The 16,785-nt window shown below is 31.3% G+C and overlaps 3 protein-coding genes across 4 annotated transcripts in view; all 3 read right to left on the bottom strand.

Annotated features, from left to right (window-relative positions):
* Positions 1-1,284: 1,284 nt before the first annotated feature.
* Positions 1,285-16,785, bottom strand: part of LOC141452227 (uncharacterized) — a 32,961-nt gene continuing 17,460 nt past the window's right edge. The window contains exon 11 of the mRNA XM_074124152.1: positions 1,285-2,028. Coding sequence (XP_073980253.1) covers positions 1,608-2,028 — 421 coding nt within the window. The 3' untranslated portion in view covers positions 1,285-1,607. The remainder of the gene's footprint in view (positions 2,029-16,785) is intronic.
* On the bottom strand, positions 2,721-6,220 carry LOC141452184 (uncharacterized). Its single transcript, XM_074124105.1, has 6 exons — positions 5,996-6,220; positions 5,047-5,301; positions 4,751-4,876; positions 4,438-4,688; positions 3,232-3,350; positions 2,721-2,749 (listed from the first exon to the last, which is right to left on the bottom strand). Exons 1-6 carry the CDS (start codon positions 6,023-6,025, stop codon positions 2,721-2,723), a joined length of 810 nt encoding a protein of 269 aa, XP_073980206.1. The 5' UTR covers positions 6,026-6,220.
* Positions 8,641-16,561, bottom strand: LOC141453704 (uncharacterized). 2 transcript variants are annotated; one of them, XM_074127227.1, is made up of 7 exons: positions 14,871-16,561; positions 14,362-14,428; positions 12,560-12,805; positions 12,347-12,472; positions 12,031-12,272; positions 9,900-10,073; positions 8,641-9,051 (listed from the first exon to the last, which is right to left on the bottom strand). In XM_074127227.1, exons 2-7 carry the CDS (start codon positions 14,395-14,397, stop codon positions 8,646-8,648), a joined length of 1,230 nt encoding a protein of 409 aa, XP_073983328.1. In that variant the 5' UTR covers positions 14,398-14,428; positions 14,871-16,561; the 3' UTR covers positions 8,641-8,645. The 2 variants fall into 2 exon arrangements, with proteins under 2 accessions (XP_073983328.1, XP_073983327.1); XM_074127226.1 differs by having other exon boundaries at positions 14,362-16,561.

Below are 16,785 nucleotides of genomic sequence, written 5' to 3'. Positions count from 1 at the left end.
TTCCCATTTGGGGATCACTGTTCAAAATCCATTTTCTCTAATTCTCTAAAATATTTATGGAAGATAACATTGTTTCCTACAACTAGAACCTTTGAATTAACTGTGCTAAAACGCTTAGTTTAATTATTACAAAAATAATTGATAAAAAACAAATTGAAAAGTAACATGGCTGCTATGAACGACTAACCTGGAAATTTTCACTTTGTTTTCTTATTGACCAAAAACTAGACAAGAAAATGTAAATGTTTACCATCAATACAGTTTACTACTTACTGCTCTAAATTAATTTGTTATTTGCCGCCAAAAAAACAGTTCTACAAATTTTTAAAAAAATATCCCCAATTGGGGATCGTGGCAGTTAATGGGTTATTGTTAATTTTACTTCAGCACGAAAATCGTTAGCACAATATTAAATGATATTGGTAACAGAGATTTGAGAAATCATTCAATTAATAAGACACTTATTTGCCACAAATGCTAGTTGAATATTGGATTAACTGAATTACCAGGAACCGCAAGCAGAAATGTTGTCAGGATTATTTATAAATAACAAGATGTTTTGCTTAATACAGTAGAAATATATTGGGACAATGTCACTAGCAAATTGAGAGAAAAAATTAAAAACCTAACACAACTGTACTCGCAGATTCCACAATTGAAAAATTATTTTCGAAATAAGCTTATTATTTTTGATATCTACTGCCAGTTCTATTGAAATTAGCCCATGAACAATAACAGTTTTATAACTTGTTTAACTTTCTGCAAGGCTGACCAAAATAAATAAATGAATTTTGTAAAAGAATATGTTATGATACAAACGCAAGTATGTTAAATTTATTTGCCATTATATTTATTAAACTTAAATGTATAAAAGATAAGTTAGGTCCAAAAAATTTTTTCTATCTTTCTCTAGTACTAATCATTGTATAAAAAATTGTTCTAAAACGTATAGACCCCTCAGGCGTTTCTATTTACAAAAGACCATTAATATAGTTCCAATCAATTTGAAAAGTCCATGATTCACTTTAACTTATTGTATAAATTTGAAATTCCGTTTTATTAGAAAATTTGAGATCAGGACCATCAATGAGAGCCGGCAGCCAGACTTAACCGTAACTTTGAATGCTTATCTGTTGCCAGTCGAAAGAGGAACTTGTTTTTTACATTGCCAACAGCTGGCTTTGGAAGGCATCAGTAGTTAGAAATTTCAATACGTTATTTTTTCAGTTTGCAGAAAGGAATGGTTAATGTGAATAAATAAATAAATAAAGGAACAAGAAAAAATTCAGCATTGGAAAACAAAAACGTTTTAATTTATAAATTATTTCAGAAATAAAATTGTAGATGGCTATACACAAAATTAAAATCACCCTTCCTCCGTTAGAGTATCCAATAGTTGATTTCTTTGTATTGAGTGTTTCATCATCAGTTTCTTTTTATCAGAAGAGGCAGTATCGAGAAGTAGCCCCACTTAAATCATTGCTTCCCAAGTTCTTTCAAAGACATATCCTGGAGTTAAAGCCGCTATGTGAATTTAGATTGATCAGTGTACATCCATAACAGGGGTCATATTTATAAATTTACCAATACTTCTCAGTTTTAAAAATTTACTTATTATTTTTAAATAAGCCTTTATTAAACCACTTTTTAAGTTCTGGTTGTACAGCTGATTTGTACAAATCACTTTTGAATATATCTTCATTATAAGCTTCAGTCCATTTACTGTCGTTATTTAAATACTCCAACTTAAAGGCATCTTTTACTTCAGCAATAGTTATTGGTAAAGCAAATATACTAGTTGTAAAACAATAATATTCAATACGTTCAGCTTCTGAATGAATACTCTTCAGCGTTGGCGTGCGATCTTCAAAGCCGTACAAGGCTAATGTAGTTAGCAAAGATTTATGGTACGTCGATAGTAGTAGATCATAATTGGTTCGACGTACTTCAGGTTGTACACTGGTATACAGAAAGTGCATCACATCAAATATATACGAATTAACATGTGCTATCTGGAAATCAAGGAATCTGGAATAACAAATTATTCAATGGTTTATTTGCTGTTAGATATTACGTATATTATGCATAATTTGCTACAAAACGTTCATGCTTTTTTAATGACCAACTTTTTTATGCACTTCATCAGGGAGTAACCATCGCCCAAGGTGAAGTTTTGCCTAACATTCAAGCTGTAATGTTGCTTATGAAGTGAGCGTTTCGTTTAGTGATAAAAGCTTACAATTGCTCTAACTTTTGGTAACTTACAGTTAAGAACCATGAAGCAAAACATGAACCGGCGAAGCAAAACTACTTCATCAGAGAGTTATATCGATGCAGAACATAGTACGCAGTAAGACAACATAGGTATTAGCCATGCACAACCTGATAGTAAACAAACTTGGCTGGAATCAACGAGAACGGCTGATTAGATTGTTGTGCTACATACTGGCTCTCTACTTACAAACTCCAAAACTTTGACAAACACTCATTGATTTAAAACTTCTCTTTTATTTGGCTGTCCCTAATAATAATACGGGGTGATTTTCAGCTAGGAATCTGAAGGACACAAAACACCAATGGTAAAAACATGCTCTATTCTTTTTGGTATTTCCAAAAATCTCAACCAAGAAGGAGTGATAACCACAAGTAGAACAGAGATAATTAAATTACGAAGTTCATCTTTATAAACTCGTCTCATAATGTATCTAGGGCTTTCCATCTCACGTGGATTCCACACAAGACATAAAAGCTAAAAGAAAAACAGACGTTTAAAATTATCAGGACATTGTCTAGGGGCGAGTATTCAACTACAAAACACCTCGAAAATTGTTGGGCTCCGCCAAACCTTCTAATAAACAAACTACAATCTTCCTACATTGAAATACTTGTCGAATTATAAATACAATTTATGAAATCTCCGACATGGACTGATACCATAATTTCTAGCGTATCAGAGTCTGGATAGTGTAACATACATATTCTGAACCCACTCATTTACAGATGTATGTAAATAGGCACATGCAATTAAATAATAACAATAATTGTCAGCAACGAGAGAACACTGTCTGGAGGCCGGCAGTGCTCTGAAAAAAACTCCGGACGACATCAACCTCAGATGTGGACGCGCCTTAAATCATTAAAAAAAAATCCCCTATTATATTCAAATTATACCTTACTTGAATGAAATTGGGTAATTTTCTTCGAAAGGGCTGTATTTAAACATCATATTACAGGTCCAACAATCGCCATGGCACAGTGTAATGAAATCATTTTCTTGGGGTTCAAATAATTTCTTTAGTTTTCCCATAACAACATTTTGCTCCTTGTAAAGTCGATCTCCAATTTCTTTCCTGCAAAAATATTAATGTAATTGTAAAAGTAAACGAAAGTTATTTAAATAATTATAAAATTGAATTTTGTTGTTCTTCTATGAACATGAAATCCAATTGTGCTATTTAAGCTACTTTAAGTTAAAAGAAGTATTAATTGTGCAATTTTTTAACTGGCAAACTTTAAAAATGGTTTAGATTCAATATTTTACTTTAGATTTTCTGAAATTAAACGAACGGAAAGGTTGGTTAGTATCTGTTAGTTGAAACATAACTCAGATATAACATAAGTATAAAAGACTGAGAGTAGCCACATTAGTTACCCAAATCAAATCTCTTTTATTCTTTGGCCAACGTCCGAACAAATTTATTGTATTATGTAAGGCTTAGGTACTTACATCTTTTCTTTTTTTTAGTCACTTCGAAGATATATTAAGTTGCATTACAAATTTATATAACAAATAAAAAAGAATATTAAAAACTGTCCAGGGAAGAGTTTGGCTCAGACGTTAGTACATAGTACTCTCACTCAATGATCCCGGTTAGAGACCAGCCTGTCCGCAGATTTGCTCTTCCCAAGGAAGCAGCAGAGAATATCAACAGTGCCATAAAGAAGAAATCTCCTTTCTACAAATTATTCATGCATTTCGCACTTCAATCTTCGATTAGTTGATTGTACCAATATTGCAATTAGTGGTAGACACATCCTTCATTTATACAAACATAAAGTGAAGTACTTCACCTTTTTTGTTGATTGATCCAAGGGAACAATAAGATCCACAACCCTGAAGATGATCTAGTTCCTAGGGTGAAAGTTTGGCATTAAAATAAATTAAAAAATAAAACAGAAAGTGGCAATAATCTACCGTGTGTGTGTAATATTATTGCATTCAGTGAGACACATTTCTATAATGTATTTACATATAAATAGAGCCACAATAGATCCATTTGGGTCGCGGTGGTGGCCTAGGTCACATATAAATATGTGATTTGTTGTTGCATTGATTATTTGGTGAAATTAAATGGTAACTATTTAAGTTTTATTGTTTGATTTGATTTGTTTGATTGCAATTGCGAAAAATATTGTGGGAAAAATAACGTTCTATACAAAACTAACCATTCAGGGGTCCAGTATTTTTCGACTACATTTGATAACATCATCAAACCACCTTTAAACGATCTTTGAACTGTAATGTGACCTACATCACAGTAAAATGGAGGTAAATCTTCCTTCTGTAACAGCCCTTTTTGTATAAGTATGTATCCAAGAGCGTGAAAACGACCCAAACTGTGTAAAACCAGTTTTGAATGATTCAGATCCAACATTTTCTTTCTATCAGCTACTACGTAGTTTTTTACCTTAAAATTTAGAACATTATTAGGTGCTGTATTTATAGAAATAGACAATAAAACTTTATTACCTTTAAATCCTCGAGCACAATAGTGTCGTAACTCCTACATCCAATAAGTTGGCACCACGATTTCTCGTTATAATCTTGGTATTCATTCATTAAGACTTCGAACTGCCGCAATATTTCTTTATAAACCTAAAAACATACCTTCCACTTATTTACAAGATGAAACATAAATGATGAAACTTGTCATCCAAAAAATAAATTTATTAGAACTCTTAGCCGAACATCTAATTGATGCGTAATCTTCATTTCATAAGAATAATAGAACTTCAGATAAAAAAAAAAATAATTAAGTTTTGTACCTTTATCTCAATTTTAAATACTGGAATCGTTAATGCATTTAACATTTTTTTACTTTCATGAGTTTTCTTTATTATAACAGATAATTTTGACTTCATTCCATTGCACAGAATTACTGATAGCTTGGCTTGATAAATTATACTGAGGTAATTATCACCTTCAGACGTTGCGTTTTTCAAATCCATTTCTATAATTCTTGCCACCAAATTTTTTCCCGCCCATTTATTTATCAATGTTTCCAGCCATATACATTCTTCCTAAAACCAACCAATACTTTATTTCATGCTACGTGAGAAAAAAAAAATCGCTTATTTACTGGTAAATGTGAGGGAAAAAAGTGACCTAAGGCAGGAGTATCCTGTGGCATCATGACATATTACTGACAACTCTAACTAATAAGAAGGCAGTTAGTTATTACTGGACAATGTGGACATACAATATCGTTTCGTCTAAACATAAGCCAGAATAACCTTGTAAAGATTAAGATTTCCTTATCAGGCAAACAGAGTGACTGTGTAAACAAGAGGTGTGCCATTTTTTCCGTATCACTCAGGAAGATGGAGGTGTAGTTACTTCATTATCAATAAGTGTCTTTACATTATTATCACTTTAGCATAAATGCTGGATTGGACGGTATATGGCAAAGTTACGCCGGAACAGTCGTAAACTAACCCAGTTACCATCCTAATGGACCAATTGCTATTCTTAGATTATTGCCCTTCTTCCCGGAATTAGGCACCCTGGGATAGCTACCCACATAGCCTATCCTTTAATCGACTTTGTTTAAATTGCTCCACTTTAATTTTCAAATTATCCGCCGACGGTCTATGACCGTGGTTAATGTCTTTAGAAGTAATTATTTTATTTTGATTATTGTATTAATTTAATGTGTGTAACCTTTATAAATAAAGACTTTAAATAAAATAATAAATAATTTTCAAAATTACTTACTTTTTCTCCGCATTTAGATTTTGTTTCCATCCTTGATGAGCTTTTTATTTTTGAATTTATTGTACTTTTATTTTATAAAATACAATAATTTTTCTTTTATTGAAAAACGGTAAGAGCAACTCAAAAATTCTATTTATCAAAAAACTGTTTCTCTCTACGCGGAAGTTACAGTCGTGAACTGAAAACATTAATGTACACTAACAAGGGAAGGTAACTAGCCTTGAATAATAATAATCGTCAGATGATATGTGATTCCCCACTACAATTCTTTAAATCTTAAGAGTGCCAGACTTTTGTTGTATATGACCTTGCGATTTGGAGATATAATTTTTGTAAAAAAAAAGTCATTCAATTATTGTTCTTTGTAACAACAATCTTTTATTTTACCTACCAAAGTTCAATTTCTTCTCAAATTTTAATAAGTTATTGAGACAATTTAGTATTTTTTAAAAAACTAAAATTTAATTTAGGTAATTAAATTATTTATTACCTGTATATTATTTTAATAATTTCAGGTTGCCTCACACAAAGTGAAGAGTGCTTATTAAAACTGTCCGGTAGGAGAGTTGTATAAGGGTTGATCGTCAAAAAGTGCACGAAAAAGCGTAACGTTGAAAAACACCCTACTTTGACAATTTTTTTCTCTTTTTCTACTAAAGATAAAATTCCCAAATTTTCTTTAAAATATGGGGCAAACCCTCCTTTATAGCTGTAATTTTTTTGCAACAACCCAGATCTAATAGGTTTCGAGAAAAAAGTTGCCGAAAATGAGCAAAAACGGCTTTTTCAAAAAATGTTCTTGTTCTTGTTGTTGTTGTTGTTGTTCTTGTTACCTTTTTTGTAAACAACGTACAGCCTAAACGCGCGAACCGATTTTCATGAATGAGGTGTCATTCGATTCGGAATTTTATGTAGTTGTGCCTTTTGGGGGTCTCGACCCTGTACATCGAATGGGAGAGGAGTTAGCATAAGGGTCTGTGACATCTAATAAATTCTAAAAAATATTAATGAATATTAATGCAGTAAAATTACTTAAATATTAATGAAGAATTAATGAAATGTTGGGTGCTTGCTGATTTGTGTACCTTTTGGCGTTTAATCAACCCTTATACTTAACATTTAAAACTGTATTTCAAATAAAGTTGATTTTATAATTCACAATTATTCAGAAAATGCGTTCTCTCTAACTCGATCTCTTCTTGAAGGTGTATTCTCGGTAAAATTGTTTACACAATATATACAAAAAATGAGTTGTTCCTTAAAATACTATAGACACAATGAATAATTTGGTTTTGGGGAACTTACTAAGCTATTGGGTTCAGAGGGAGTAAATATCAACGGTTCGTCTCGCAAAAAGGGGATGTTTTTCCTGCTCTCTTGCACTTTAAAACAAAATCACGCCCGCAGATATATGCAAAAAACTACCAAAAAACAATTCAAACATTCGCACAAAAGAGGTATCTAATGCTATCTGTTATGGCTCCTCCTTCTCATAAAAGTAGACAGGAGCGGAGGATTACGTCTTGACGTGGTTCTGTCTCCAGACTTTTAATAATTATCCTTTATTACTTAGTTCAATCCACTATTATGTAGTTAGATCTCTAAGTGAAACAACCCAACTGAGAGAATGGTAACTAGATTGTACCATAATAGATCTGTGCGTCTCCATGCAGTCTAAGGAAATCTACCCAATATGTGTGGAGACGTTAAGCCCTGAGGGCACCTCATTTGCACCAAAAACGGCCCTCCATATAGACGATTTCACTTTGCCATTACCCCGTCCTTCAATTTTTTTCCCCCTTATCGATACGTCAGTTATGAGTATAACTACGTCAAGACCTGACGAACCCATTAGTGCAGATGGTAAATTCTTCCAGAATGAGTGGAGAGACCTCTCGGCAATAGGACATGTTACTTTGGGCCAGATACGGAGTCAGCTCTTATGCCTTTGTAGATAATCTACTTCTATTGATGGGGCATTGGTCCTTCTGGATATTGCACTAGCAATATCTAGCTGAACTAGTCCCCTGTGTTTTGAAAAGTTAGCAGTGAGTGGTTGGTAGCTGTTATTCCAACTGAGCCAGACGTACATGGAGGAGGTACCTGAAGACTAAACCAAGAATGTTAGAGTAGAATGTGTTTTTAATGAGTTGGTGTAAATTTCGCTCCAGCTGAGTCTTTAGTCCAGTATGATGCCGAGAAATCTCACACCCTATTTATTTTTTGTTTGTGTTTTTTTATTCAGGTGACTTTTCGATTGTTTATTCAAAATCGAAGATCTTCAGTTCTACACTTTAACAGTATTTAGTAGTAACTTCCTTTGGTACCAATTTCGGTAGAAATTTGAGAGTCAGTGTTTCTAATTTGTAGAATAATCCAGAATGCCAAACTGTCGAATGATGCTGCCATATATATATATATATATATATATATATATATATATTGTTTTTAAAATTATATACTATGTGTTCTATGTATTTTTTTGAGTTGATATTACTGGTGAGCTTTTCAGTCTGGATCCAGACTTTTAAATTAAAATTATGTTCCCAATCAAGTGCTCGGAATTTAAAGAAATTTGTTATTTAGGATATTGAGAATAACAGGAAAAGAAAGAAAGTCACTATATTACTTTAATAATTCAAATTTAATTTTAAAATAATCCTTTATTAAACCATTTTTTAAGATCTGGCTGTACAGCTGACTTGTAAAACTCACTTTTAAATACGTCTTCATTATAAGCATCCATCCATTTACTGTCGCTTCTTAAATAATTCACCTTAAATGCGTCTTCGTCAGCAATGGCAATTGGCAAAATCATAAAATAGGATGTAAAACCATAATATTCAGCACGTTCAGCTTCTGAATGAACCTTTTCCAGCGTTGGCGTTTGCTCTTCAAAACCGTAAGTGGCTAATGTAGTTTGCAGAGATTTCTGGTAGACAGAAAGTAATTGGTCATAATTCGATCGACGCACTTCAGGGTGTACACTAGAGTAAAGAAAATAAATCACATCGAATATGTACGGATTAACGTGGGTGCGCTCAAAATCTATGAATCTGAAAAATAAACAGAAATCAATATTTAAATTATTAGTAAGTTATTATAGAGAGTTCGAGATATCTTTATCAACTTTGCCAGACAAATAAAACCTAGGAATTTCAGGAAAAAAACACTTGTTCAGTTACGGATTTATCATTTATTTACTGCAATAGACTCGGCCGTCCAGCATTTACAGATTTGAATCACTAAAATATACTACGGTGTTGATGTTAAAGGAATGTTTAGTTGAAGAATTAAGTGAGAGCGTTTGAGCAGCAAAGAGATCGTCATGAGCTATTGCAAGAGTTAGTAGAATCGTCATCATAGAAACTTTCAGTAGAATATTCTAAACCATCTTGGCTTATGTAATTTACACATGTATCAGTGGCGTAGCCTAAATTTTGATCTAAGTTACGTAATTTACAACCATGTACTTTACAAACTTTTTTTCTGGCTAAGTTTCAGCTCTTCCATAGTTGTTGAATGTGTCTGTCTAATGTGAAACATTTACAGAAATTTATTCACGAGATAATTGTACAATCTGTATACATCAGAGATGGATTCAGATGAGTTAGTAGAGTCCTCTCACTAACTGTAACCAGTTTCCATTGAAAAATATAGAAAAAAATACTATAGAAAAGTTTGACATTTTCATTATTTACTTGTTTATGACTGTTGAGAGTCTAATTTACATTAACTTAGTTGCGTCCATCCCCTCGTTACATCCGTCCACTACTGGTTAGTGGACTTCCTGTCTATAGAAGCCGAGGAGCTGTTTTAAATAAATTTCAAAAAAATTCAGCCACCATAGCTGTTCACTAATAGTACTTTCTTCATTAATTAATCACTTAAAATTACGACATACTTGCAAGCAGTTGGGTAGTTCTCTTCGAAAGGGCTATATTTAAACATCAAATTACAAGTCCAGCTATCGCCATGGCATAGTGTAATGAAATTATTTTCTTGGGGTTGTAATAAATTTTTCAGTTTCTTTATAACATCATGATGCTCCTTGTAAAGTCGATCACCAATTTTTTTCCTTGAATTTTATTAAATCAATTAAATAAACTAAAAGTAAATTTGTGTTGTTGCCCAAGTAAAACTTAAAGAAAACAAGGGAAATTTAAGGAAACAACTAAATTGCTACGTTTCCTTATTTTAAAAAAATTACCTTTTTTTACAAATATACTTGATTTAATTTTGATTGCTTCCAATTATATGGAATAAAATCAATAATTAGAAAAGCTTGAAATTTTCATTATTTATTCGGACGAATGTTATTTTTCTATAAAAGTTGCTTTATGACTGTTGGGAGTTTAATTTACAACAACATTGATTGATTTATATTAATCTGCTTTAGTGATTACGTTACTTTTCTTTTTCTGGCTTCTCCAAAAATTGGCATACGAGTAAATTAATAATTTGGTATCAGTGAAAAATCGGTCACGCAACTTCCCAGTATTCTGCATTTTCACCCCTCTGTAAAGGGGTAGGGTATATTAAAAACAAAACTTTTCATGTAATTGGGTGACTCTTTGGTTCATTAATCATTGAAAAAATACAGTTGATAATTTTAACAGAAATCATCGAGAACGAATTTTGTAGACATTAAAGTAAAAATTTCATTGTTAATAAGAAACCTTTTGAGGCTCTGGGTTAAGGAAATTTATTGAAAATTTAATGCTCTTTCGTTTGGAATAAGCAGATTTGTTGTAGGATAAAGAATAGAAAAGATAAGACCGTTATTAAGGTGGAAAACGTGAATATCGACGGAAAAGTTAAAAATGCAAATATCTTGGACACTATTGAGAATCGGGCCAAAATGAATAGAATATTTTTTGTTGCATTTGAGCTGCTGAATCACCTCCAGAAGTTTCGACCTCTCCTCCGTGTATACCCTGTATAAAGTGAGAGGTATTTATGGAGAGGTCGAAACTTCGGGAGGTGATTCTGGGCATCTTTTGCGACAAAAAATCTATATAGACTATGGCTCAATTCTGCTCTCTTTTACAGATATTTTTAATTTTATGTTTTTTCAAGGTATTACAACTTTTTAGCAAACAGTTGTCTATATTTCTCAATCTATTAAAGCTAATTCAATTTCAATAAGCTCATTAGAAAGAAGGTTAAATTCCTTTTAAATAAGCTAATTTATATTACAAAATAGTTACATTAAGTAGTTCACTTTGCGGCCCAAACATAAGAAATAGCAAGTTATTAAAGTTATTGACTGTGATTGAAGCTAGTAATTGTTGTTAAAGCAGGTAATTGACATTCACAACTTTGCGTTAGTTTTCTTCTGGCGATTCCTTCCTTCAATACATAGGCTTACTATTTATTTCTTAGTTTCTTAATTAAAATATTTTTTTAATCACTATTTATACTTTTCATTTCTGTATTTTAAATTCTTGCAAACGCACTGGAAAAAATGTATAAAGTATTGATTTCCGCAATATTGAATGTATATGTTATCCTAGAATATACTAGGTGACATCCAAATTCCTAACAGAGAAAAGCCGAATAAAAAAAAAAAAAAAAAGACAAAGAAGATTGTCCTGTCACTTGATATCGCTGACCTTTTTGATAATGTGCAGGGGTGGAGATTTTAAAAATATCAGGAAATGGGTTTCGAATTAAAGGACTTGAGTAAGTTTTTGATCGTTCGTTGTTTATTGGTCAATGCACTACTACCTAAGGCCAATGAGTAGAAGCTTTAACAGAACTGATATTATCATGAATTTTAGAGAGAGGGCTAGAAATCCGACCTTCTTGATATCTCAAGAATATCCCGCAGCACAAAAATTAATTAATTGCAGTAATACAAAGTATATATTGCCTGTCAAACTAAAAAAAAAAAGAAAGTAGTCTCGCTTCTTCTATTTCCCCGCAAAAATTGAAGGAATTATTTGGTGAAATTAAATGTTAACTATTTGTTTTAATGTTTAGTGTTCAATTAGCATTATGAGAAATTTTGTGGTGAAAATACTGTTACTAACCATTCAGGGGTCCAGTATTTTACTATTACATTTGATAACTTCATCAAACCACCCTTGTACAACCTTTCTACCAAAATCGAATCCAAATTACAGCAAAATGATGGCAAATCTTCCTTCTTTAAGAGTCCTTTTTCTATAAGTATGAATCCAAGAGCATGAAAACGACCCAAACTGTGTAAAACCAGTTTTGAATGGTTCAGATCCAACATTTTCTTTCTATCAGTTACTACGTAGTTTTTTAACTATGATAAATGAAAACTGATTACAATTGACATTTATTTGAAAATAGAATGTAAAGTTGTTGTAATATCAGTACCTTTAAATCTTCAAGCACTAACAGATCATAAGGTCTGTAGCCAATAACTTTGCACCATAGTTTCTCATTATAGTCTTTATATTCACACATCACAGCTTCAATTTTTTTCAAAACTTCTTCATAAACCTAAAAATTTTTGTGTGAATCCTTTGTTTATTATTATCTTTCATTTCTCCAATATAATAGATACCTTAAAGGTTCGACAGTATTTACCAGAAATTCAGCATTTAAATTAGAATTGTCTGCAGTTGTTTTCATAGTTTCACGAGCTTTCTTAATTATAAAACACAACTTAGACATTTGCCGATTGCGCAGCATTACCATCATTTCAGCTCTAATGATAATACTGCAATAATTTTGACCTTCGGGAATTGCTGATTCTATATCAACTTTAATTATTTTTGCTACAGACTTTTCATTCCAATTTTTGGTTATTAAAGTTTCCATCCATAATCGTTCCTGAAAGATAATAATAATAAAAATAGTCTTAATAAAAATAATAAAAACAATAAGAGGGTGTAACTTTTGAAATTTCATTTAATTACTATTTAAGAAATGATATTGAGTTCATTACTTTCTGCAAATTCTTTTACGATTAGAGACTCATTTGATATCTATTTTTTGCAATATTTTTGTCTTAAGGGTTTATAAGAAAACAACAAAAATTATTATATTCCAAGAATTTATTTTATTACCATGAAGAGAGCATTTGTATTGATTTGACTTCTAAAGTTTTTGCAAAAATGAAAGGGAAAATAATTGTAAAAATTGAAAAAGAAATTTAGTTTTGCATGTATCCAAACAACAAATTTGTTTAATAAAACGCGAGGAGAAACAAGCGCGGACCTTCTGAGTTAAAGTAGTGAGTTTGGATGACATAAACAAGGAAATTTGCAGGTTAAAATAAGGTGTACTTACTGGTTTTTTGAAAAGATATCTTTAATAGAATTTGGTTAATATTAATTAACAAGTCGTAGTTAACCTATTATATAGATAAATGTTTTTAGGGCATAAGCAAGTAAGTGGGAGATGTTTAAATTATTATTTCAACATAGTAGGCCTTAAACTAAATTTCCTTTTTCTTGCTAATTTTTTAGTCTTTTTGAGTTTAAAACTTTAAAATTAATCCTTTTACTTTATCTTTATATTAATATCTTACTCTTTTCAAGCGACATAATCGAGAGGATCATTTTTTTATACTATTATGACTATGAGCTTAATATGTCCACCAGAATTGCAATTAGCACTTTATTTTCAGGAAAAAAAGTTTTTGCAAGCCACAAAATAGAATATCTTAATATTTTGAAATGTCTACATTTGAAATATGGCAGTTTTAATGTCAATATTATGATAGTAACAAGTTTTTATGTATTTTTATCTCTTGTACCTTATCTGTACGGTTATGTGTTCATTATAGTTTTTGTTGATTTGTTCTTTCAATATTCTGTTTGAAGAAATTTACAACTAAATTCGTGGACAGTTAACATAATTTGCTGATTGTACTTATCACTAAATGTTTTCAAAACTAGGAGGTAAGGTTTCAGGTTTCATGTACAATTAATTAATTGTTCAGCGAAAATACTTTTTTTCTTTATTCAAAGAAGCCCTTGAATTCAAAGAATGGTTTTTATTAATTGTGTGTAGTTTGTGGTCAGCATAACTAAATTAATTTAATGTCTAGTTTTGGTGCTACCATCTAACCTGAAAATAAGCTTTTGGAAAAAATTCAGCCAACTGAAACAACTTTTATTTGAAACATTTTGCCTGGAAAATTCAATTGAAAGCCTTAAGGGTGCTTGGGTTTGCCTTCAAAGTACTTACGACTACTTTTTGGACTAATCACCATTAAATATAAATATGGTCTAAATATGTATCCAACATTTCTAATTCTAAGAAAACTGACGTACCTGGAGTACCTGTTCCCTTTTTGAAGTTCAAGAAATTGAAATTAAAAATATGTTCTATTCTAGGCAACCAAGTAACTAACGTATAAATAAAAACTTTTGAAAACTTACATTTTGACCCAAAATTTGTCGTGATTCCATGCTCATTTTATCAAGCGTTTCTGATTAAAATGCAGAACTGCAAAACAAAAGAAAAACAGCAAATTAGGCCATTAAATATAAAAGAACTATATTTTTCAAATTGAAGTAAAATAACTGCCGAGTCCTGCAAAGGTAGTTGATGTGGCAGCTACTTAAAAGCGTTCCCACTGGTAATCTACCTCATACACTAACACATATTTCTCAAATCTTAAAGACAAACAAGACAAGGATGCTTTAAAATATGGGAGGCGCTTACTAAATCCAAATTACCTCTCGTCGAGTCAGTAGAGGGAAGCATGGAAATAACTGCGAGTGGAGACACCAAATAAGTTTAGCAAGTGCCATCCTAACTAAAGTGGCCCCAGTATGAAAAAGAAAACAAAACGCGAGGAAAAACAAGCGCGGACCTTCTGAGGTAAAGTAGTGAGTTTGGATGACATAAAAAAGGAAATTTGCCGGTTAAAATAAGGTGTACTTACTGGGTTTGATGGTTTTGTGAAAAAGTATCTTTTACAGAATTTGGTTAATACTAATTAACAAGTTGTAGTTAACCTATTATATATATAGGTATTTCTAGGGCATAAGCAAGTAAGTGGGAGAAGTTTGATAAATTATTATTTCAACATAACCTTAAACAAAATTTCCTTTTTCTTCCTAATTTTTTAGTCTTTTTGAGTTTAAAACTTTAAAATTAATCCGTTTACTTTATCTTTATGATAATATCTTACTCTTTTCAAGCGACATAATCGTGAGGATTATTTTTTATACTATTATGAGCTTAATATGTCCACCAGAATTGCATTTTGCACTTGATTTTCAGGAAAAAAAGTTTTTGTAAGCTCCAAATTGGCAAGAATATGCGTGAGTGGAAAAATTAAATGACATCTGCCCTATAAATAACGGGAGCACAGTTTGTAGCAGCTCGGCATTTTTAATCAATAGAACAAGTTGTGACATTTCAAACCATCCTGGTTTCATTGCCTTTTAAAAGCACATAGGTTGTTGAATATACACATTACAATAAATAGCTGAATCTAAAAAAATGAGTCACAATAAATACTTTTCAAACGTGTTTCGTTTTTGGGAATATAAGAGTTTATAAAAAATAACCAGGTTGATAATATACAGACGATTACCGTAGTTTTTCTTAAGTTTCTCATTTTGAAATAAATTTGTACTAAGTACAATCAATGTTCGTTCATTGCTTTAACCTAAATGTACTTTTCAACTTAACCATACAGTACATTGAAGTGCTCCATCAAGACAGCGCAAATTTGATGAGATAGGCCTTCTTACTGTCCACTGCAGTAGCAACCAAAGGTTTATAGGTGAAAAACTAAGTAGGTTGTACTAGTTAATGGAAGAAATAGCTTTGCTCTTATTATACTATGTAATGGGATTAAATGACAGTTTGACAGCTTGACACTTACAAGAAGATTACCTTCAAGCTTCCTCAAACAGTCTTTTACCTTAATTAACAACCACTATAAGTTGAATAAATTAGTTGAATTATTTTACTTTTTGTTGAATAAATGTGATTTACTCTTCAGTTAAAAAACTTTTCTACAAACTCTCAAAAGATCACTTCTAAACTATACCTGACCATTATTCTTAAATGAAGAACCCCATCTCCTACAATCTAAATTTAATGCTACAATGTACCTGCAGCTAAGTTAGAACATCCTAAAACCAATTTAAAGAAAAATGTTTTTAACTAATTGATTCAATTACTGAAGAAATAAATGCAATATTAAAACTTTATTTATACTCGTACAAACAAAATAATAATAATAAGATCATGCAAAATGATTCTTGACACCTCGCTCTTTGGGCGACAATGTATTGAGTCATCTTTTAGCATTGAGCCTAAGTCAGAGAATTTATTCGCAAATAGTAAAAGAAATTTTATAATGTATGCATTTATGAATTATGCTATGAACTAATTTAAGAACTATTGAGTTCTAAAAGTTCTTCTAGAAGGAATTAAAGCTAAGAGAAAAAATGTTTAAAGATTGTTACAAGCTTGTTTTACATTTCTTAAGCATTTATTCATAACGCATAAGTTTTACTCATGTAAACATCAAAGTAATGTCATGACAAAAAAGATATTTTTATAATTTAAAACTGTATTATTTTAATAAACTGTATTGTTATAATAAAACATGATTACTAAATCAGCCCCATATTTATCCACCGTTCAATGTCTACTTCTACAAACTTTCTAAACTTTTCCGATTTAAATGATTCGGCATTGTATATATCTTTAGAATCACAATCGCTTTGTAATTTTTCTGCAAAAAAGCTATCTTCTATATCGATTGTAGTAACTGGTAAAGATGTCATAGAGTAGAACATGCCTAAATATTCTACACGTCTGGCTTCATCATGGACATG

The sequence above is a fragment of the Rhodnius prolixus genome, unplaced genomic scaffold (genome assembly GCF_049639745.1).
Source record: "Rhodnius prolixus isolate KJV_2025 unplaced genomic scaffold, Rpr scaffold_3, whole genome shotgun sequence".
Lineage (NCBI taxonomy): Eukaryota > Metazoa > Arthropoda > Insecta > Hemiptera > Reduviidae > Rhodnius > Rhodnius prolixus.
This window is presented reverse-complemented; position numbering and strand designations above follow the sequence as displayed.

Excerpts from the sequence above, each read along its gene's own strand:
- LOC141452184 (XM_074124105.1), bottom strand. The coding sequence starts at position 6,025 with ATGGAAACAAAATCTAAATGCGGAGAAAAA. Across the intron at positions 5,302-5,995 it reads AATCTAAATGCGGAGAAAAA|GAAGAATGTATATGGCTGGA; the intron begins GTAAGTAATTTT and ends GGTTGGTTTTAG. Across the intron at positions 4,689-4,750 it reads TTGTGCTCGAGGATTTAAAG|GTAAAAAACTACGTAGTAGC; the intron begins GTAATAAAGTTT and ends CTAAATTTTAAG.
- LOC141453704 (XM_074127226.1), bottom strand. The coding sequence starts at position 14,397 with ATGAGCATGGAATCACGACAAATTTTGGGTCAAAAT. Across the intron at positions 12,806-14,361 it reads GACAAATTTTGGGTCAAAAT|GAACGATTATGGATGGAAAC; the intron begins GTAAGTTTTCAA and ends ATTATCTTTCAG. Across the intron at positions 9,052-9,899 it reads AACTACCCAACTGCTTGCAA|ATTCATAGATTTTGAGCGCA; the intron begins GTATGTCGTAAT and ends TTTATTTTTCAG.